The sequence below is a fragment of the Agelaius tricolor genome, unplaced genomic scaffold, assembly GCF_023055355.1.
Source record: "Agelaius tricolor isolate 1412-34295 unplaced genomic scaffold, bAgeTri1.0.p SCAF_5, whole genome shotgun sequence".
Taxonomy (NCBI): Eukaryota; Metazoa; Chordata; class Aves; order Passeriformes; family Icteridae; genus Agelaius; species Agelaius tricolor.
The window spans coordinates 12,151,769-12,174,343 of record NW_027269265.1 but is presented as its reverse complement, the minus strand read 5'-3'; the positions used below and the strand labels follow the sequence as shown (position 1 = coordinate 12,174,343).

At 40.2% G+C, this 22,575-nt stretch overlaps 2 protein-coding genes across 15 annotated transcripts in view; one reads left to right on the top strand and one right to left on the bottom strand.

Annotated features, from left to right (window-relative positions):
- WDR25 (WD repeat domain 25) overlaps nt 1-9,383 on the top strand; it is a 74,852-nt gene extending 65,469 nt beyond the window's left edge. The window contains exons 8-9 of the mRNA XM_071426470.1: nt 7,294-7,346; nt 8,954-9,383. Coding sequence (XP_071282571.1) covers nt 7,294-7,338 — 45 coding nt within the window. The 3' untranslated portion in view covers nt 7,339-7,346; nt 8,954-9,383. The remainder of the gene's footprint in view (nt 1-7,293; nt 7,347-8,953) is intronic.
- A 3,310-nt stretch (nt 9,384-12,693) lies between these two features.
- BEGAIN (brain enriched guanylate kinase associated) overlaps nt 12,694-22,575 on the bottom strand; it is a 158,666-nt gene continuing 148,784 nt past the window's right edge. For all 14 annotated transcript variants that reach the window (XM_071426452.1, XM_071426454.1, XM_071426458.1 and 11 more), the window contains 3 exons: nt 21,709-21,816; nt 18,032-18,115; nt 12,694-14,804 (listed from right to left, as the gene is read on the bottom strand). In XM_071426452.1, coding sequence (XP_071282553.1) covers nt 13,431-14,804; nt 18,032-18,115; nt 21,709-21,816 — 1,566 coding nt within the window. In that variant the 3' untranslated portion in view covers nt 12,694-13,430. The remainder of the gene's footprint in view (nt 14,805-18,031; nt 18,116-21,708; nt 21,817-22,575) is intronic.

Genomic DNA, 22,575 nt, shown 5'->3' with positions numbered 1-22,575 from the left:
TGTCATTAGTAAAATAAAGACAATGCTTTTGGCACTCCAGATTCTGGTATAATTTACATTTGGGCCTCTGGTCTCTACTTCAGAAGAGCAATTTTAAACAATCTTTTTATTAATGAAGTATATAATGTTTTCCTTGTTTTTCAACATCATAGCTGAACTACCACATTAATTATGCATCTTTGGGGATTTTTGTTATTTGGTGCATTTTGAATATCCTTCAGGGAGAGGGAGGTTTGCAAGTCTGGCAAGGTTTCTCTGAGGGAATAAGAAATTGCTTCTCATATTTTTCCATTTACTTATAATAAGTTGAATGCTGTCTTTGGTGCAATTGAACTAAATCCACTGGAGCAACAGAAAATGTGTCCTTTTTTTACAAAAGACAAGAGTTACCTGGACCTGGGCTTAAATGCTTGCATTTTGGCCAACAGTTATGGGTCAACACTTTCATACAAAATCCTGCATTCAAATTTGGATGTGCTCACAGAAATGAGTCAGGGGAGGCTTCGTTTAGATATCAGGAAAAGGTTTTCCACCTTTCAGAGGGTGGTCAGGCACTGGGACAGACTCCCCAGGGAAGTGGTCACAGCACCAAGCCTGCCAGAGCTCCAGGAGTGCCTGGACAATGCTCTCAGGCCCGTGGTGTGACTCTTGGGGATGGTGCTGCCAGGCACTGCACTGTGATTGTGATGGATTCCTTCCAACTCGGAATATTCTGTGACTCTCTGATTCTGTGTGATACTTGGCATGGGAAGTGGCTCCTGGACTTGATGTTCCACCAAATGAAAACTCCTCCTTTGCTGGTTTGATGAGTCTGTTTGGGCCTTGGCACTGCAGAGCTTTTTTTGCTCTTCACCTTATGTTGCTGCAGGAACACGTAGCAGGAGCCCTGAGCCTCCTTTCCCCCCCTATTCTCTACCCTCCCATTTTCCATATATTTTAAATGATGCTTAAGCATTCCATTGGGAACTACAGTCCTAAAAAATGAGGATAATGACCTTTTCATTGTGTTTTAAACTGCCTTTTACTTAGGTGTCTGTCAAGGGAGTAATTTCAGAGAAATTGTATTCTTCATAATCTGCCCTGAGACCTGATGGTACCATTTTAATTTGAGTTAGGAAGCTTAGCTCTACTTAGCTTTTCACCAAACTCCTCTAGTTTAATAAATTCACATTTAGTTTTGCATTAATTATTCCTGAACTGAGATCTTCGTGAAAGGTGATAACTGAATGAAAAAATACAAAACAGTTTCATGAGAGAATTTGTCAGAGGAAAATTTTGGCAGTAATTTGAGTAAATTATAGAAAAAATATCAATGGACTCTTCAGATATTTTCTAGAGGGATGTTATTTTTTTCCATAACATAAGGACTCATCATTTGCTTCTGAAATTAATAGCTCTGTTTTTATTTTTAACATTCATAATTAGACATTAATTTGCTCTCTGAATGCTTACATTTCAAATTCTACAATCATTCCCTTTTGAACAAGTACTACTCTGAATCTCTGGGCGAAAAAATCATGAAGATTAAGTATATTTGAAGTGTTACAACATTATCTGGGTGATTTATTTTTACATTCACGTGGGACACAGTCCCATCCATGAAGTCACTGTAAGAGTGCAGGAATTCCAATAAAGGCTTCCACAGAACATCACTGTGCAGGTCTAACCCTCACAACATCCTACACTAACCTCTTCTTTCTGCTTTTAAATATAGCTTTTGCAATACATCTCAAGAACTCTTTTTCATTGCCTCATGTTTCCTTGGGTGTTTTTCCCCTCTGCTTGTTCTATTTTTTATCTGTCATTCCTCAGTTACTCTTCAGGACAATGATTCAGGATCTCTTTGGATGCCTGTGGTGCACCTTTCTCTTCATGGGCACAACCACAAAGAAACCTGAAAGACTTTCAGCCATCAGATTTTTTTTCTGGCCTGTGGAGAGCATGCTGAAGTGTGGTGGAAGTATTTGTGGCAGGAACATTGTTAAGTACATATCAACATAAGAGCAGCATCCCTGATCCCTCTGTTTGGAATGCCATCTCCCATCAAATAAATAACATGATGCTGCTTTGTGAAGCAGGCATACATGAAACACATTTTTTCAGATTCATACAGGTGTGGTGTTTAGTTTTTCAGAAAGTAGTCTGTCATCCAGGCAGCTTTTTAGGAACATTTTCTAGTGCTATGATATGTGCAACCAGTGAGATGATAGACTTGATTTCTCTTTGATACCTCTGCTACCTATTGGTGCATCTAGGATGTAAGTGATAGGCTTGAACCTCTTCTGCTTTATCCCTGTAACACCCTGTAAAGTTAAAAAAAAGTATTTCTTTAATTGGAATGATTATAGAATAGGAGGTTCTGAAGTCTTGCCCACAGGACGCCACTTGACAGGAGAAGGTGTCAGGGTGAGAAAAGCGTAATGCATGTGCCACTTGTTTCTGCAGCTCCCAGAGGTGGGGTTTCATTTCAGATCCCATGTGCTGGAAGGCTGAGTGCCAGAGCAGTGTCCTCCTGGCAGCAGAGCCAGCTCTGTCTGAGCAATCTGCTGTGCCCGGACAGCTCTCACAGGGCTCCTCAGCACTGTGCCGGGGGAAGCAGGAACCAGAGGAGGCTGGAAGGTGAAAGTTTGAGTGTTCAGCCCCCTCCTGCACCATTAGGCAGCTGAAATACCCTTGTGGTGGCTGCAGGGGAGACCCTCCACTGGGCTGGCCACAGGTGTTTGTAATGGAAAGTCTCTGCTGCATTTGCATGGGATGGGATGGGATGGAATGGAAAGTCTCTGCTGCATTTGCATCCAAAGCTTACTTTGGAAATTGTTCGTACAAAGTTTTGAGAATTGCAGAAAGGCTTGGGTTAGAAGGGACCTCAAAGCCCATATAGTTCCATCCCCCCTGCTATGGGCAGGGACACTTTCCATGAGACCAGGTTGCTCAAGGCTCCATCCAGCCTGGCCTTGAACACTTCCAGGGATGGGACATCCACAGCTTCTCTGGGTAACCTCTTCCTGTGCCTCACCACCCTCACTCTCTAGTAAAGACTTTCTTCCTAACATCTAATCTAAATCTCTCATCTTTCTGTTTAAAACCCTTATTCCTTCTTGTCCTATCACTGCAAAAATTGTTGTTCTCCCTCTCTTATATAAGACCCCTGTAAGTGTTGGAGGGTCACACAGATCTCCATGGAGCCTTCTCTTCTCCAATCTGAACAGCTCCTGCTTTCTCAACCTTCCCTCAGGGGCTCCAGCCCTTGGAGAGTCTCCATGGCTGTCCCCTGGATCCACTTTAACAGGTCCCTGTCTCTCATGCTGAAACCAGGACATACTCCCCACTAATTGTGTACTCCCCATGGTCCCAAGGCACAGGCACAGGGGGAGGTGTTTATTTACACATCTTTATCCAAGATTCATCTAAGCCTGTGACAAAAACTGTCCCTCTGCAGAAATGCTGGGAAGCAGAAAAAAAGGTACTATTTGGAGAAGGAACGCAAAGTGCTGTACACTTTTGTAGTGCAGTACTGTTTTCAGGAAGTGTTTTGAACACTGTCGTGCAATAAATAAAAGAAATAGAGCTAATAGGTTGCCTTGAACCTCTGTTATGAAGAGGGAAATAATAAGCAGATCTCATATTCCAGGAGGCTGAACACATCAGATGTCAGCCTGACATAATGACATCTCTGCACTGTCTGAGGCAGGAGTGCCTCCTGCAAAGACAGCAGCATCCAGGGGAACCAGTCCTTCATCTTTCAAGGAATCACACTGCTTAACAGCCATTTGTTTCCCACTATAGGGTTATTGTAGTTTTCTGTACTGATTATTTTCAGTGTTTAAATGGGGCTTTTATTTGTGTGTTAGCTGTCTGAATTTAATGTCTCCTCTGTGCCTGGGGTAAGAAGTGTATACCTTGCTTTTATAATGCAGCCAATTCACCTCAGGTTTCAGACCAAATGCTTTTGTTGGAGGATTTGAACTCATCTAAATTACTAATTTTAATCAAAATGAAATTGTCATAATGTAATTATATAATAATATATATGTATAACTATTGGGAATAATTCATATACATTTGTGAGCTGTATGGTGAGAAATATCTTCCTCCTATTAAAGATGTGGGCACACATGCAAAGATAAATGACTGGCCCAGCAAAAAATCTCTGCTGTTTTTCTAGGCAAACAATCCCAACACAGCAGTCCAAAGGAAAATCATTTATTAAATGGAATTTATTAAATGGAATGCTGACAAGGATCAAGATCAGTAGTATATCTACAGTTTATATTCTAATTTGTCTAAATTCCTGAATAATTTCAATGTTATTTAAATGTGTAAGGCAGTTAAATGTGACAGTTCTATAGCCAGAGAGCACAGTCTGTGTGTCTTCAGTAGGTTTAAAATGAGCCCTAAAGCCTGTACAGGACTTGGTGTGTGGGAAGTCTCTAGAATGGCTAGAGGCATGAATTGAATGTACTGTAAATAAACTGTGGCACGAAAACTTTCACTAGTGCTCAGGGAGGAGAGAAAATGCTGATGAATGTTGAAACCATAAGATTTGAATACAGTGGGTAGCTCCTGCCTGACACACACAGGGCTGGAGCAGAGAAAAATTGATTAATTCAGCCAGCACAATGAGGGAGAAGCCTGACTCTGACACTGCCATTAAATAGGAAAAATTTTGACAGGTAAGTCAAGTTATGCTATATGGTTTTTTCATCACTGTTGTACATTTCTGAGGAGCTGCTGTCCTGCTGCCTGCTCTGCAGATGTGGTTCTGCAACATCAGGGGACACCACGATTTTCTCAGGTCTGCCCTGTGAGCCCACCAGCAAACAGAATCCTCTCCTGACTTCCAGCCTCTACTTGGACAACAGGAAGCAGACTCAGCAATATTAATGGCAAACTGTAGCCTTGATCCTGAAGGTCTGGGAGGTTCCCAGGCTGGGTTGCTGTTTCTCCCTTATTTTCTGATGGGTCTGACTTCATTCCTTTGTCTGTTTGTCACTGTGCAATGCTAGGTGAGGATTGTGTACCCCAAGACATGAAATGGAGACGTGCCTCTCTCTATCCTCAGCTCTTGCCTTACATTTTACCTCCTCTCACCCCACCAAGTATTCACATCTGTCCTTTGCACTTTGCGTGCCACAGATTTCAAAACCTGCCCAGACAGCCCATGGAATCTCCATCACTGAGGTAATGAGGAAATGCTGCTGTGTGGGTACAACTATTCCTGCAGCATCTGTGTAGCAACTGAGAACCTTAAAGGCATCAGCTGAGACTGGTGCTGGTTCAGATGGGATCAAAACCTGACTGTCACCAGCCTCTGAAAGAGGAGCTGAGAAAGAGACTTGGCTGGTTGCTGTCTGGCAGCAATGTTGGAGTCATGAGGCCTCTCCCAGGCTCTTCCAGCTGTGCAGCTCCTGCAGGGAGTGAGTGTGCTCTGCAATGAAGTGGAAAGCCTTTCTCAGGTGGGGGAGAAAGGCTTCCTTATCTCCTCCTTGGCAGCTGCACCAGCCCAGTCCAATGGGCTCTCTAAACAGTCCTGCTTCTTTGAAGTCCTCCCTGTTTTGTTGTTTGCTTGGGTTATTTTTCTCCAGTTAGAGCTTTTTCTTCCAACAGCTTTGTGAAGCTTTATCTGCTCAGCAGGAGAATATCCAGAGCAATCCCTAAGTGTCAAGCTAATGTGGATGGCACTAATGGAAGAAGGTGCTGATGTGCCAAAGAAGTTTGTGGCCAGGATGCCTTTTTTTGAATAGAACTTTTTTGTGTGAATTGATAAGCAGCTTTGGCTTGCAAGTGAGTATAAATATAAACTGCAGAGTGTTGAGAAATATGATACATGCAGTGTCAGTGTCTGTGGAAAAATGAGGTGGATCCCAGCTGTTCTGTAGTGATTTCCAAATTCTGTATGCTGAGGCTTTTGCTCTTTCAGTGTAAGAAGCTTTGCAAGGAGAAAGGCCTAGCAAGGGAAAGGGAGAGCCCAGGGTAAAGGACTTTCTTCAAATGCTGGTAGTTCAAATAGTTCCCTTCATTTCTCTGTATGATACATAGGTGTGAGCTGAGGTGTTGTAGCCCAGGGGCTGACCTGGGAGTAGGAAATGTTAATTTCACATCCAAAGGGGAAAAAAATATTAAGGGTAAGAAAATATGGTATTTGGTAATGGTAGGCAATGCAATATGCATGGCCTATGTAATTATAATCAAGGGACTATTCTGTCAAGTACTGTATAATCAAATAATAAGAGACAATCCATCCTTCATAAGACTAAAAGATAAAAAGATAGAAGAATTATCCTAACTTTTTATAAGGATAAAATACAAATGTTGGACAAATTACCTCTTTGGTAGGGCTTGGGAGTTGTGTGTGCATTTTCATGAGTTGGAAGTTAGGTTGTTTGAGTGGGAACAACACTTTCTGTCTAAACAAAGCAGAAATTTAAAGCTCAAAATAAGGTAGTCTTAGAAGTCAGAGACAAGTGGAGTTATGAGCTGAAGCAAGAAATCAAGTTTAATTGGTGTCATCTAGAGTGCCAAAAAGTGCATTTCATCTTTATCATCAATAGAGAATGAAAGAAAAGTAAAAGGCAGTCCAAACCTATTTTAAATAAAATAATTGTTTGGGGTCCTTGCAAAGTGTGACTTCACTGGATTTGTTGTGTTCCCACAACTTGGCTTTCTGGACTCTGAAATCTCAGTAATGAGCTGTTTACTGACATTCTTTTCAATTAGACCATTTCTCCTTGAGTAGCAAATGTTATTCTGTTAAACTGATTTAGTTTCAGGATTGTTTTTCCCTACTGACACAAGTCGGGTGTTTATAGGCAGGACTGACAGCTCTAGCAAAAGCACCCATATCACTGCAGCTTGCAAAATACAATTTTTCTTTTTCTCTTTAAAAAGAGATGGGGGAAAAGGGCAAAATTAGATTGAAAGAAAACAGTCTGTTTCTAAAAGTCTTTTCCTGGGACTTTTTCATAATGTACCCTAAAAATCAGGGTAATACAGTAAATGTTGTGACTGGAAAGTTTTACTGCATTTAGTGCTGACAGAGCAATCATCCTTGCTCTGCCTCCATTCCCCTATGTATCCTTCCAGCCTGTCAGGAAAATCCAAGTTGGTTCCAAACAGCAAGATGCAAGTTCTCAGCTCAGTTACATACTTTCTTTGGCAGTGTATATATTCTCTGGGTAAAATATGAAAAAAAACCCCCAGTTTTATTGTAGACAAGCATGACTGTCTTCGAAGTAATTTGGCCTTTTAATAGTTTGGATGCACAGATTAAATTTTGAATTTTCTTTCTTCTAGTGTCAGCTCTTTCCTTCCTCACCTTCAGGCTATTATGGACTCTGAAAGCTCAGGTAAGTGGGGATGAATCAGAAAACAATGATTCAGTTCCTGTGCTAAGGCTGAGCTTGAGAAATAGAGCTTTTCTTCTTAACTGTTTCTCAAGTTATAGCATGAGCAAAAGGCCAAGAGCCTTAAAATCTGCTAAAACTAAAATAGCTAACTCCTTACTATCTCTCTGGGATTAGGCATGTCATCTTAGTGTAACTCCCAGGGCTTTGGGGATAAGAGCACTTCCCTCATTTTTTGGAGGATAAAGAGTGTGAAATGCTGAAGGTCCATTGAAGTAAATTGACAAATTTAAGTCAAGTGAGCATAAATCTGGATTTACCTCCTTGCCAAAAATAATCCCACCAGAGTCAATACTCAAGATTTATCAGTTAGCAGTGCTGCTGCTGCTGTTGTCCCCACTTGCTCAGGTTGGTGGCACAGTGGTTTCTTGAGGTGAGAGGTTTTGTGCTGTCTGGGCATTCAGTGTAGGTCCCCCTCCTCATGTCACCCCACACAACTCCAGATTAAGAGGATTTCTACTGTAACAATAAAATCTCTAACAAAACATCTTGAGTGGGAACCTACTGAAATTTATAACCCTTATGTGCTGAGGATGCTTTTATTCCTTGCGATCCATTTTTCAATGTCACATGTGAAAACCTGGAATGGGAAAGGACGCTGGCTGACATTGACGTTACAAATTTAATTATTCTGGGATTTGCTGTTGTTTCTCTTCTAAATCACAGAGCTGTCAGTGTAGTAAATTGTGCTGTGGCTCTGCAGCTCATGCACGTCTGCTCTGACTCATAAATTGCAAAGCAAAAATTGAAATGGTTGAATATATTTAAATATTCATTCATTAGAGCTAACTTTAAAAATTAGAATTTTTCTGAATAACCACAGAGTATTAATGTATATCTATCATGATGGGTGTGTTGATGAGGAGGCACTTAACTCTCATCAGGGATATTTCCCAACAATTACATCTTGTATCTATGCAACTTGTTTTGGCCCTTGCAGATGGAGTTGTTCTCCCTACTCTGGAACTGTCTGCAGGGGCTTTACCACTCCCCACAGGTGTGGGATGTGGGGCTGGCAACATCCTTAAGGAGCTGCTATCTGGCAGAAAGCAGAGGGCCCTTCTCTGCAGCACGGGGACTGCAGGAGCCTGGGGAAGAGAGAGCTCAGGGGCTTGGAAGAGCAGCATGCCAAAACCTTGGTGCCTTGGGCAGTAAGCTGGTGTCTGAGACCTTGTGGGGTGCAGAAGGAGCAAAACCTTTCATTGCATGATTATTCAAATTACTCTTTTTAGCTGCAGCTAAACAAACCTTCTCAATTACTAAAATACAGTAAAAGAAAATACCAAAGAGAAAACAATGTGGGAGATGCTGGAATGAACTGGTTGCCAAAGAATAACTGAATGGCCAGAGCTGTTTCTAACAATGAAGTTTGTTTTCAAAGACTTGGAGGAAAGATTGGGAAAACAATGACAAACTTCTGGTAATGTTGATCTAAGACCATGTAGAAAACATGCCATGGTTTGATGCACGCAGATCAGCAGGGAGGGTCAATAAAAGCTGCTCCAATCTGTGTAACCCTCACCTTTCCTTCAACTGCACTTTGGTTACAGGGGCTTGGAACAGCTCAGTGCTCATTGTAAAATGTTGTGGTGTTCAGCAGCAGAAAGGTGAGGAGGTTTCCTTGAAGAGAATAAGAAGCAGTTAGTGTCCTGAAAGGAATGTCTTCCAAGAGAAAAATCTGAGATGGCCACATCTACACAATTTAAGGAGACATATAACAAGAGTCTGTAAAGGTTACAAGGTTGCAAACATGAACAGAGGGTAAGAATTTAATATGAAAGTTCAAAGGATGTCAATCAGTACTTTAAAATTAAACAAGGGGAAATTAATCTAAGGAGCTGCATAATCATGTTCTGTGATAGATTATGGATTCTTTTTAATTAAAAGTGCTGGAAGGGAAAAGAATTATTTTGATTAATTTTCTAGTTTGGGTGAAGAAGTTAGAAACTGTTGAGTTGAAAATGACCTGTGTTATGGCTTGCCATGATTTAAACTTAAAAATTTTAGCTATTTTTAGACTTCTAAAAAGTTTAACAAAGGTGACCTGCATTATTCATACTAATTGAGATTTTGCACAGTTTTATAAGATTAATTGGGAGTGAAAAAACATCTCAAAAAAGCATTTTCTTTCCATGACTTCATAATACTTTTGTGCTGTTATTGCTGGTGAATTATAACCCATATCCCTAGTAACATTTTGTATTCTTTTCTGTTTTGATATGTGATTCAATATGCTTGACTCTGATGTCTTTCAGCCCCCTCTGTTTTCCCCTTGATCAGCATTGTGTGTCTTACTCATTCTGCTTTTGGTTTTCATCATTAAAATGACATTTTTCATCTTCTGCTTCACTGCACTGCTGGGGACTTGCCACTTCTTTTACTCGCCCTTTCTGTTCTTTCTCATGGCAAATGAAATAATTAATCAAATAAGAATTCCTGCCATAGTTACCTACAAATCCTGCATATGAAATTTGATTTGGGAAAGCAAGGTTTTGTGGCAGCATGGAGCCACCTTGGCATTCTTATAATGCTTAAGAGAAAATGGAACATTTTTCCATTCCCGCATCCTTGGGTAAAGGTATTTCATGGCAAATTCTCAGCCACTGGACTGGAGGGGTCTGTGGCACTTTGGCTGAAGATCTGTTGTTTTACTTTCTGGAGACACTTGTAATTGAATGAAATAAGAGTAGAGCTTATCAAACTACGCCTACTTGAATGGAAAAAAGGAAGTCAGATCTTTTGAGAAGGATCTTTAGGTGCTATTCTCTGTCAGAAATGTCCTACAGAACCTAAGTGCTCCTTTTTTAACAAGGATCAATCCCCTAAAATCTCAGTGCCTGTAAGTCTGTACAAACCAGTTATCTGATAGCACAGCAGAACTCTGTTGGATGTTTTCAATACCTCCAATGACATACTTCAAAACTCATCAAGATATTTCTGGATTAGTTCTTCCTGGTGTGAAAACTGAAGGCAAGAAAAAAATTAAGACACTATCACAAAGAAAATTTGAATCTATTGTGAAAACACCTATCATCATTCTGTCCTTATGCTTCAGATCTCTCCCTGTGGTTGTCTCGATAAATATAAACTTATTGTGACAAAATTAACCCCAAAATCCCAGAAAGAAATCCTTTATTATAAAATTTCAAAGTTATTTTTTAAAAATTAAACTAAACCATAGTGTATCTGTAAATCTGAGAAAATGCTGGTGAATTATTGGAACTTTTTCTCATGTTCATAGGAAATTAGCAAACTTACCATCAGTTTTTCTAATTAAGGAGAAATTTAAATCAACATATTAAAGCTGAAGAATTTTTATAGCTATTTTGATTGATTCAGTTAAAATTCATTAATATATTTTTCTGTAACAGAATTCATTACAGAAAAATGTTACAAGGTCATGGGCTATTTCACAAAAAACCCTGTACTAATTGGCTGAAAAGGCTGGGTTTAGTCTATGTTCTCAGTTTATGTATTAGTGCACATAAACTGAGAAAAAGAGTTAAGTCAAGCATAGAAGCAGACTTTGAAACTGCAGTAGTATGAAAGAATATAATAGAACAGGATATTAAATAATCAGAGATATAATATCTAGAAGAAATGTAATTTTGTATAATTGCCAAAGTAGCACTTTAGGTCAAATAATGAACAATATTATAAAAGGATTAGTCTGACACTGTGTTTCAGTTCATAAATGACACAATTTACTGTTTCATAGCTTACATATTTTCTTAGGTGAGATAACAGTTAATTTTCACCTCTTCCATACAAATCCTTATATTCATTGACCAGAGAAATTAATGTCTTTCCTTAGGGATTGTCTAAATTTTATATACCTGGATGAGTCAACAGTGAGTTTTTTTTCATATCTGTTTTCTGTCTTGGTGTTTCAAAGGGGAAATAACAGCTCTTGCGGATCTCCAAGTCAATTTACTGCAGGTCACATCCTGCCATAAGTAGCTCTTGGCCTTTGGAAACCTCATTGTATGTGTTTATTATCGACTTCATGGAATTATTTGCAGCCTGCCCTACCTCTCACACTCACTGTGAGCAAGTTTGGGAGCATAAAATCACAAGGCATGTGACAGTTTTGTACTGAAATGAGCACCACTTTGGAGCTATCTCGTGCCTTACCTGTGAGATATTATTTGTGACCATTATTCTCCACAGACCCTGGAGGAACTGCAGGGACTTGATGCCTGGTCTTTCAAAGAGCACAGCAAGTACTTGCACACATCAACAATGGACAAATTTTATATTGTACATGGTGGAAATAGAGAGCAATGGGAGTTATTCATGCCAAGTGCACTGAATGTGTGGCCCCATGATGGAAGATACTTATGAGGGAAATGAACAGTTCTGTACTCCTGGTTTGTGGTCAGTTGCCAGGTAACTGCTTTCAGAGAATCAGCAGAAAAAGTATATTTTCTTAATACCTATTGAGTAGATCATTATTTTAGCTTTACAAGGAACTAGTTTATATTTTTTCAGTGATCCCACTGATTACCACCACATACTGCACTAAGCAAGGTCTTTCCCCATACATTGAGCTGTCAAGAGTCAGTATTTTAAGTATAGGATATGTGAACGTGACTTAAAATAATTATGAAATATTTATTGTTGTATTCTACCTCTCACCAAGCAGGAATACTGGAGCTGGGAAGAAAATCCTCAGGATTTCCCTTTCTCTCCTTTTTGTTTTTCTCCTCCTCTCATTTTGCTCTCTCCCTTTTCCTCCTGTCCCAGTTGTATGCTCCATAATGGTGAAATGGTGAGAAACAGAAAAATTGCTGGAGGAAGTGCCAGAAGTACAGGTAAAAATACAGCTTCTTGGACTCAGGAGCAAAGGCTACAGATTTTCCAGACTTTCCTTAAGCTTCAGAAAAATCACTCTTAGAAATACCAAGCTGCATAAGAAGAAAGGCCTAAAAGTCCTAAAGGCATAAAAGATTGTCTCAAGTATGTGAGTAATAGAGGAGGAGCTTACATCACTGGTTTTTGAGTAATTTTCTGTTCTCATTCAGTATGCAGAACTCTGTCTAGTGAACTCAAGACTGTGGATAAACATTTTTTTTTTCCTTGCTTACTTTCAACAGACTGATGAGAAGTCATCCTCCCACACCCAGATGCCATGGGCTGTGAACCAGTTAAACTCTGGAGCTTACAGAGAAAGAGAGACTCCTTTAGAAAGCAATCTAGTTCAGGAGCTTTAGCCATTAATTTTTGCTCGACTGATGCCCCTCAGAGCAATTCCATGTTCTATTGAATGAAGGGAAAAACAACCCCAAAATATATCCACTGGTGTCTTTTATTAAGTTATGCAAAATACAGTATTAATTATGACACTGCATGCATTTTAGACAATATAAATGCAAGCCTACAGAAAATGTGACAAAGAAACCCTCAATTACTTTTGAGGTAGTATACAAGGAAAAATAGGAAAGCAGAAACACAGTGGATTAAAAGAACAAAATATTAGTATCACTTTGTGCATACATTAGTCACTCATAAATACATTTGTATGAAATAACTTAAGATACAATTCCATTCTTGTTAAAAAATATACTTCTTGAAATTCACCATTCTTGGTTTTTTTTGATTTCACATGACATTTTATGGTATTTTATCAGGTGGGTTTATTTTTTTTGTCACTGTCATCATGATTTTACCCTTTTCCTCCAAGAATTTAGGCACAGATGGCCTCATGCACAAAAATAAATAAGAAACCTGCTTGAAGGGAAAAGAATTCTGTTCAAATAGCTTAGGATAGTCTAATAAATACATTTTTGTTTATAAAAATATTTCAGGTTTATAAAAGAGGGGAGGGGACAGTCTCCCATGTGGAAAGGATGTCAAGTGAAAAGTGCTGTATAACGTTTTTGAAGAGATTTTGTTTTAAACATATAGTACCGTTATGAATATATATTTCATAATAATCCTGTTTCTTAGAACCTTATTGTTCACTAGGAGCATCAAATGCTCTTTCCTTGCCTTTGTTTGCTGTCTTATTGCCATGTGGGGAGGTGCCTAGTTCAGAAGGGTTCCGTATAACTGTGCTTTTGTAAGGCTGTCCTTCCGACTCAGGCCAGTGCTCCCCGTCCGCTGGAACTGCGGCTGTTTGCTGTGAACCCCCGGATGGCTTCCTTGATCCATGGAAGACTGGTGCATTTCTGGAGCCTCCACTGAACTCTGATTGAGAGACTCTGCTGAGCTGTTGGGGCTCACATCCACATATTCTCTTTTCAATACCGGGCTATTTTCGATGTTTTTGCTACTGCATAACTGGACAGTGATCCTTTCGTTTTTTTGGTCTCTCGATTCTTTTGTTTTGTAAGTGGGCAATTTGTCCTGCTTACAGCTTGTGCTGATGTCAATGTTCAGGCCACTGTCTGTTCTCAGGAAGCAAGAATCCACAAGTCTGCTTTGGCAGATGTCATCTCCCTCTGAGCAGCTGTCTGCTTTGTAACTAGCATAGATGGGGCTTGTTCGACTGTCCCCCTTCTTGATGGGGCTGCTGTAGTACTGCTCTGAGAAACTGCAGGGCGACAGCCTGCCAGTGTTCCTGTAGGAGTACGCTCCAATGTCCTCCACACTCAGCTGCCTCCACCGCCCTGGCAAGTCTTCCTCTGAAAGGTGGGTGCTCCTGCACTCATTCCTCATTTTCTGGTTTGCCAGAGCCTGCTGTGGTGTTATGGCTGAGAAATGAAAAGGTTCGTTTGCATATGGGGGCAGAGTCCTGGTAAAAGTGGGCGAGTTCTCGTTGTCGTCAGCGAGCTCCATGTGCTGCGGGGGTTTGGGCTTGGCGAACCTGGGGCTCCCCTGGTGCTCGTACCCCGCGGGCGACTTCCTCTCAAACAGCTCCTCGCGGTTGCTCATGTAGATCGCCTGCTGCGAGGCTGTCAGGGTGTTGGCTTGGGCGTTCTCCTTCTCCTCAGACGTGACGCTGAAGCTGGAGTAGGAGCTGGAGGTTGGCAGAGAGGTGATGTACTCTGGGAAGGCTTCGTGGGAGAAGCTGGAATGGAAACCGTCCTCTTCCACAGTGCTGTCCGTGGAGTTTTGGGAGCGCAGGAACCCCACGTCCTTCACCTGCGTGTCCACACTCTGCCGCCTCTCCCTCCTCCTCTCCTCAGGGCAGTAAAGGGCCGTGTCACTGCAGTAGATGTCAGACTTGTACTGGGGTCTTTGTCCCACCTTTCCAGCAGAGTCCTGAAAATTGAGATCCCTCGTGGATGGGCTTGACAGGTGTGAGGACAAGCTGTGTGGGTCTGGTTTCTCCAGCACTTTGGCAATGACGCAGGTGGGAATGGTATCGGCGTAAGAAGTGTGGCACAAGGGGACAGAAAGGCTGCAGCCGTGTTTTTCCAGGTGGATGCTGACTCTTTCCTGAAAGTCAGTTGGCAACTGCAACATAAAGAGATGGCAAGGAGAGAGGAGAAAAGGGTACACGTCAATAGAGGTGTCAGATGAGTGCTGTTTATGACATTACATAGCTCACCATACCTAGTTCTTTATCATGGCCACAATCTTGGTGCATTTCTTGGAATAAATGTAATCAAATGAATTTTGTTTGTTTACTTAACATTTGTACATCTTCATCTGCTTTTGCTCATGGATTACACTGTGAAACTGAAATGTTCCCTTCCAAATTATTTCAGGTTGGATAGGAATGATCATAGAATTGCTCAGGTCAGTAGAGGCCTCTACACTCCTCAAGTCCAGCCATTAACCCAGCACTTCCAGGTCTATTTTACTGATGTAAATAAAGTATGTAGTAAACAACAATCTTAAAAAGGCAGGAAGGGAATTACAGCCTACAGCAACACTTTCCAGACTGTGTGCTTGGGTGCGATTTGCAGTTGGAGTGTGGGTGTGCAGAGGTCTCTGTGGGAGTGAGGAAGGAGGAAGAGATCATATCTATTCTGTTCTTCTTTTGTCTTTCCTCAAGCTCATCTTGTCTACAACCCCATGCCAAATTGGCTCCTGCCCTCCAGCATCACCTTTGATAAACAATGCTGTTTGAAGATGCAGAGAAGCTGACTGACACCTAGAGAGGAGGTGCTGGCTGCTGTGACAGGATTATTCCTGTGCTGGGAAGTAGCAGATCAAGCTGCCTTCCTTGCCCCTTCTGCTGGACACTGCTTGTCAGATCAACCATCCACATAAGCCTCAACACACTGACAGACAAAAGCACTAAGACCTGAATTCACATTGTGATTCCTGTGGCAGAATTAATCAATAAGTCTGTTGTGTATCAGAAATCATATAGGGTTTTTTTTCAGAAAGTCAGGACCAGGGCTGTGGATGATGGTTCCACCTGCCATTCTGTCATGTGGACCAGAAGAGAGAGAGAGAGAGAGATGATATTCCTTGGTGAAGCCTACTCAGGTATCACCAAGCACACTTTCCTGTCAAATTTTATCTGCCTTGCTCACTTGAGATCTCTAACAATGATCAGAAAGCAATATGAGAGAGGTTCTCTCCCTATTTCTTGCTGGAAATCAGAATATTTGGATTCATGTTTGGAATAAGTTTTGAGTTTGTGATTTTGTTAGCTCCTTTGATATTCCTGTTGATTTATGCCACTTGGGAATTAATCCCTTCAGTGCTGGGCTAAACTGTGATTTCCTCAGAACTTTGTTTTTATAACTAGAAATCAAGTTCCTCTTCACAAACTAATCAATGGTTAACCTTATGACCTTAGCAATCTCACCTCCTCCTTAAATTTGTTCCTCTAGAGGAGAGAACACTACAAATACCTGCAGTTGTTCCTCTCCTCTCTATTTTTGACACACGAAATTGAAGGTACCTGCTCCTTGCCATGGTCTCACATTTTGTAAAATATGGAGATCCTTTTTTAATTTCATTGGAAAGTTTTTAAAGCTATTTTAATTCCCAAACCTCACTATGTTCAAAATATGGCATGTAGTGAAATGACATTCCTGTTATTTGTAGTAGGACGAGTGTTTTTTCAACCAACAGATCTTCCAGGATATTTTAGATTAATCATTATGTTGCTAATTAGCTCATATGTCCTCCATTGGAAATAAATGATATTGCCAGTCTGCTGGCAGGCAGCAACATTAGTCATAGTAAGTACAGATGCAACAAAGATTGAATAAACAGGTTGTAAAATAGGCCTGGTGTAAAAAGCTATAGAAATGAGGAAAAAAAAATACAGTTAATTTAATGTGAAAATGCTGTATGGGGAAGCTCTTATTTTAGTATCCTGTAGCACCACTATTTGATCTATTTTATACATTTTATTAAGATTATGAAATGTGTTAAAAAGAACGTTATTTTGTGGGCACTGCACTGGAAACTGGAATTACTAAAATGATACTGCTATCACATTACTATGTTTTACTACAGGTTAGGTTTCTGGATAACATACAATAATTTATCAGGCAATATTTGCATTTTTAAAGAATTTATTGGCTGTGACAGCACATTCACACATGCTAAACTAATAAATGCCTGGACTAATGAGTGGAGACTGCCTATATAACTGAGTATATGACAGTCTGGGAAACTGGGGGGAGATCTCACATTTGTGATAGTTCTCTGCAAATAAACAATTAAATGCTTTTAAGGTCCTAATTTGAACAGGTAGGGTGCTTTCAAGTGTGAGTAATGTAATGATAATTCCTTGATACAATTTGCTAAGGGAAGGAAAAAATAACAGGGCCAAGATAATGGTTAATTTGGAAGCTCTGTCTCTGTTGCATAAAATCTTTGTCTGGTAGACAGAAGAATCTTGCTCCATCCTTATTTGCCAGGGTTGTTCAGTGCTCTGAAGCCATCTACTGACTTAGAGATGGTTTTTACATTCCAAATTTAATTTTGCAATATTCCATTGCAGGATTGCACAAGAGAGGCCGTTTGGGGAGATGCTGACCTGGTGGGACTGAAGAAGGAAAGGCTATTCCCTGTAACCTTCACTGAAGCAATATGTATGAGGAAGGTGCTATTGCTTTGTGCAGGGCCTGGATCCCTAAAGAACTGTCTTCTTTACTAAGATAATATTTGCCTCCCCTTTATGGAGCCTATTCCTCAAGCCTCGTTTCCTTGGAAGCGAGGATTATTAATTAAAGTTTACACCTTGGAAATCAATCATTCCGTGCTCTGGTTTCTTTAGAAAAAGATATTTGTTCTGGCACTCCATTTTAAAGTTGGGGTTTGGAAACTAGCTGGACTGGAAAATAGCTTCAGGAGGAAAATTGATTATATCAGAATCTCTGACGCCTGTGGCCTGTCATTTCCCTGCTCTCACCCCACTGCTCCTGCATGGCCTTTTGCATTCTGGAGTTCACAGCACTTGAGTGTTTTACAAAACCTTTGCTTTACAGGCAATCAGTGCAGGCCCATTTATTGGGTAGGAGAGGTTTGGGGAAAGAGAGTTCCTTCAAGTTTCATCATGGGTGGAACAAGATCACATTGGTGCTGTGATTTTGTCAGCACCTCCCTCGACTGCACAAACACCAGCAGGTGCACGAGACCTCCTGGGCCTTAAAGGAGGGTGTGGGGAGGAATAAAAGCCTTAAGGGCAAACAAATTCTGGAATTGAGGGATGCAAAATAACCTGTTTTCCATACAATATTTGTGGTATAGAACAAGTTTGGTCACATTACCTCTGAAAGTTTATGTGCCCTGTCATAGTTCTTGCTGCACTGGAGAAGCTGAGCAGCTAAATTGCAGTCCTTCCTGTAGAGCTCCTGGAAAAAACAAGAAATAACCTCTTCTTTAAAGCTTGCAAAGTGCTTGTGGCTTTCAGCCTTTCTCCCATGCCTGATCAATCTTTTCAAAATTCACTTTGGGGAGATTTGGAGCATGTCTTGATTTCTAAACACAATAAGATGCTTTGTTGTTTCTTGCACAACCTAGAGATATTTCCACCTTCTCTCTGTGAGGGCTGCTAAAATTACTAAGAATAAACTTTTGAGACCTGTTACAACAGAACAGTAATCTGCATTTCAGAAGATGGATATTTACCATTAAGAACTGAATTTTATACTGTTAACATGCATGGTACCATGAAGGCTAAAAAACCATGATCTTTTAAACAAAAAAAGAAAATTTTTACTGGGTATTATCCGGTTGAGCACTAAAATACTACTTTGGGAAGTGCTAAAATAATCTTATGAGACTGTGGGAGAAATTAATTACAGAAATATACATTGTGTTGATTTTTTTTAAAAGGGAGACTCTTTCTCCTTTTGATATTTCTGGATGGTTCCTGGCTCCTTTAATATCTTGCAGAATGCAGCTATAGAAACATATTAAATCTCACTGCAAATATTTGATGCTGCAGAATAGAATATTTTCAACTGGGCGAGAAATCACCGTGAGAATTCCACACAAGGAAGGAGGGAATTTAAGCAAGCTTCTTACACTATCTTGGTATTGAATGGCTCCCACAGCCTATTTAATGGGAAAATTCAGCACACAGATTTGCCCTTCACTTAAATTTGATTTAGCACACATGACTGTGGAACTGTATCCTTCAACCAGTATCTCTGGCTCCCTGAAGGTGGGAGCTGTATTTTGTTTTATCTTTTCTTTATCTAGTTGCTGCCTTTATAGGTGGGTAGAGATGAGATATACAAAGCATGAAAGTGCTATGGGCACTGGGCTGTGTTAATCTGTAAAAATTAGCATGTGTTTGTAGACAAAAGGTGTGGAATACTGATATAGTTTGGATTTTCTCTGATGTCAATGTCATAATTTTATTGCACGCCAATCTTTATGGCTACATTAATTCTCTTAAAAACTCAAAAAGAAATTTTCTGTGAAAAAGAAAGTTCCTCTGTTTTAAAGGACAATTTTAAGGTATTCTGTAATAAGAAAAGCAACAAGATGTCCTGTGAACATTAGTCCATATTTTTTCACATTCTAGAACCTTTAGACACATTTTTTTTTGGTGATTTTTTTAATCTGTCTTTGTGAGATTTTATAAATGCCCTTTTTGCTTCAAATGTACTGTATTCATTTATGTGGATCTTAAATTTTATATAAGGACACACTATTTTCATTCTTGAAAAAGAACCCAAGAATTCAATTTAGAAGTAAAATCTGTTCCATGTGCATGTGACTTGGATATGTTGCATATACATTAAACCCAATATATATTGCTGCACAATGTACAGCACAGGCAGGTACCCCAAGTCCCATGTGGCATTCCCAGGCACACAAAAATTATCTCTCTCCAGAACCTAATCCTTTCTTCAAAAGCTCTGTGCCTCTCTTTCTGCTCAGTGGTTGTCATGGAGAGCACGAAAAGCATTTCTGACACTTTATTTTTAGCAGCTTTAAAAATTACTACAGAAGAAATTACATGTGAGCTACATGTGCCACGTGTACTTTGTTCTCAACCTGCTGGGCCAAGCCATGTGACTGGGGTGACCTTCTCTCCTTCAATGTTTGCCTGAATGGAAACCAGCCATATCTGTGGCAACTGGAACAATAACTGGCAATTAATGCCAGAAGTGTTTCCCACAGTTTAAAATATGTTTTTGTATCAAAAGCATCATTTTGCATTTCTGTCAGAAGAGAGAGGGAAAATATAATTGAAGAAAGAAATATTGCTGAGACAAAAACATTCTCCCCATGCAGAATTCTTCAGTTTATCACTTCTGTACTTATTAGGTATAATACTAGTGGTTTGTTTTGTAGTCCTTTATTTTAAAATTTGGAATATAACCTTTACTCTTATTAGTGATATTAGACATAATCATAGATTATCCTGAGCTGGAAGGGACCCACAAGGATCATCAAGTCCAACTCCTGGCCCTGCACATCCCCAAGAGTCACACCTGTGCCTGAGAGCTTTGTACAAGCCCTTCTTGAGCTCTGTCAGGCTCGGGGCTGTGAGCACAGCCCTGGGGAGCTGTTCCAGAGCCCAGCCACCCTCTGGGGGAAGAACCTTTTCCTGACATCCAACCTAAACCTCCCCTGACTTAATTTCATGCCATTTTCTCAAGGCCTGCTAGGGCAGAACTTTGTCCATGGGCCAACCCCAGGTCTGAAGAAGTGGTATTGTTATTTGAGGCCTCTGGACCATATTCTAGTGCTCAGAGTAAAACTATGAGTACTGAAAACACCTCAAATGGGCCTTGAAACCTGACTCCATGAAGAAGTATAAATGCATGCATACTTGAAGGGAGATTTCTGCAACTTTCTTCCACCTCTATTTTAAATAAAAAAAAACTCCAACTGATTTCAAGTGAATTAATTTGGAGTTGTTCCTGTGCTTCCAAAGTCTGGATGTAGCCCATTACTTTTACCACGCTCCATTACTTATAGCTGTTAGAGTTATAAAGTAACTCTTTCAACTCAACTTCTGTGAAAGTTAGGGGTCAAATTGGGAACTTTTTACTTCAGTTGGAAAGCTGTTAATTGCACAGGCAGAGTTCACATCAACAGGCATTTTAATGAGATTAAATGCTCCCAGCTATGATTAAGAGTTCATGTGAAATACGGGAAGATTGAATGTAAGATGCTGGAAAATAAGTGCTAACAGAAACATGTCTTCTGCAGATGAATTTTTTATTAAATGTGGAAGGAATGGCACAATAATCAACTAAATGCCTGCAATATTCCTCTCTTTGCTGTCTTTGTAGGTTTGTCTCAGGAAGGATTTAATGAGCTTGTTGCCAGCTGTGCTACTCATGCCATTTTTCAGTAGTGTTTAATGAGATGGAGGGTGACAATTGCCAGAGATGCTCTCTGTTTTGTCCCACACAGAGACAGCCCCATTTTTACACATGAACAGCTGCTGGGGAGAGCCTGGCTCCTGCTCCCTGCAGGAGGGGTCTGAGTGACCAGGCTGGGCCAGTCCTTCCTGCTGCAAGCACAGCCAGCTTGTGCTGGGCTTTTTGGTGAGCAAAGACCAAAAGATCAAAGAGTTGCAGGAAATGTAGGGCTCTACTCTGTGCCTAAAATCCTTCTCATGAGGCCCCACTCCACACGTGTCCCTGCAACAGCTCTGACCATGTGCTTGCACCAATTTGCTGTACTGATGGCAAAATCAATGTGGGAATATTGCCATCTCTTAGAATATTTTTTCATCAGTTTCAGGCTAGACATAAGGAAAAAAAATACCAATGAAAAGTCTCACCACAACCTCATAGCATAAGAGCTGGATTTACAAAATGATGGGAACAAACAAACAAACATGAATTTTAACTGTTGAGGTGACAGGTTACATTTTACACAAATATAAAATACTAGTCTATAATTTCCATAATGGGAAGAGAAAGACCCAATTTGTTTCTGAATATAATCTCAAAATGAATAATTAAATACTTACATTGTCTTCTGACAACTTATCTATTGTCACCTTGGCTTCTATTAAGTGATTATTGAGTGCAATTATTTCATGGCTCAAAGCCCGTTTTTCCTCTTCGTAATGTTGACCCTGCATAGAAAATGGAGTAGTCAGTGTTTTTTCTACTGTCAGAATATTTCAGATAAAGGTCCACTGGTTGATGTCATTCTCAAATCCAGAGGAAAGCACAACAGACCAACATTTCTTTTTTCTTTCTTCCTGCCCCCCCCCTTATTTATTTTCTCCATTATTTTGCTTAGGAGATGAGGTAAAGTTCTTTAGAACTATGGAGTTCAGACTGACTCATTTAGGAACCTTCACAGAAGGCTCCAGTTAGCCTGTGCAAAAGCATTCCATTGAGCACCAATGATTAATACATCCCTTCTTAGTCACAGGACAGGGTCTCTAACATGGAAGGGACTGGAGCTGCTCTTTTACTGCAAGAATGTTTCACTTATGCTATTATTTCCCATCCGTATAAGGAAGGAAGAACAATATTTAAACAGAAAAGCAGTTGTGTTTGAGCCAAGTTCATTTTAGCTGTTGACTGTTCTGGCTGATTTAAAAGCCCTGATTAAGGTTGTTCATTTCTCAAGGTGAATGTTTACCTGATTGCAGGGTTAGCACTCATTAGCAGAACACAGTCCACTGTGGCATATCAGGAAAATAGTCTGATTCAAATTTCTTTCTGCCCACTAATTTAATCTTGTTACTAGTAGGATATAACTCTTTATTATAAATGCAAAGAGATCAGTGGAAAGAATGAAATGCCAGTGGCCCTTCCCACCTTTTGTTTCATTTTGATACTCAGTGCTTATTTACCGCTTCCTGTATCAAAAATCATTGTGT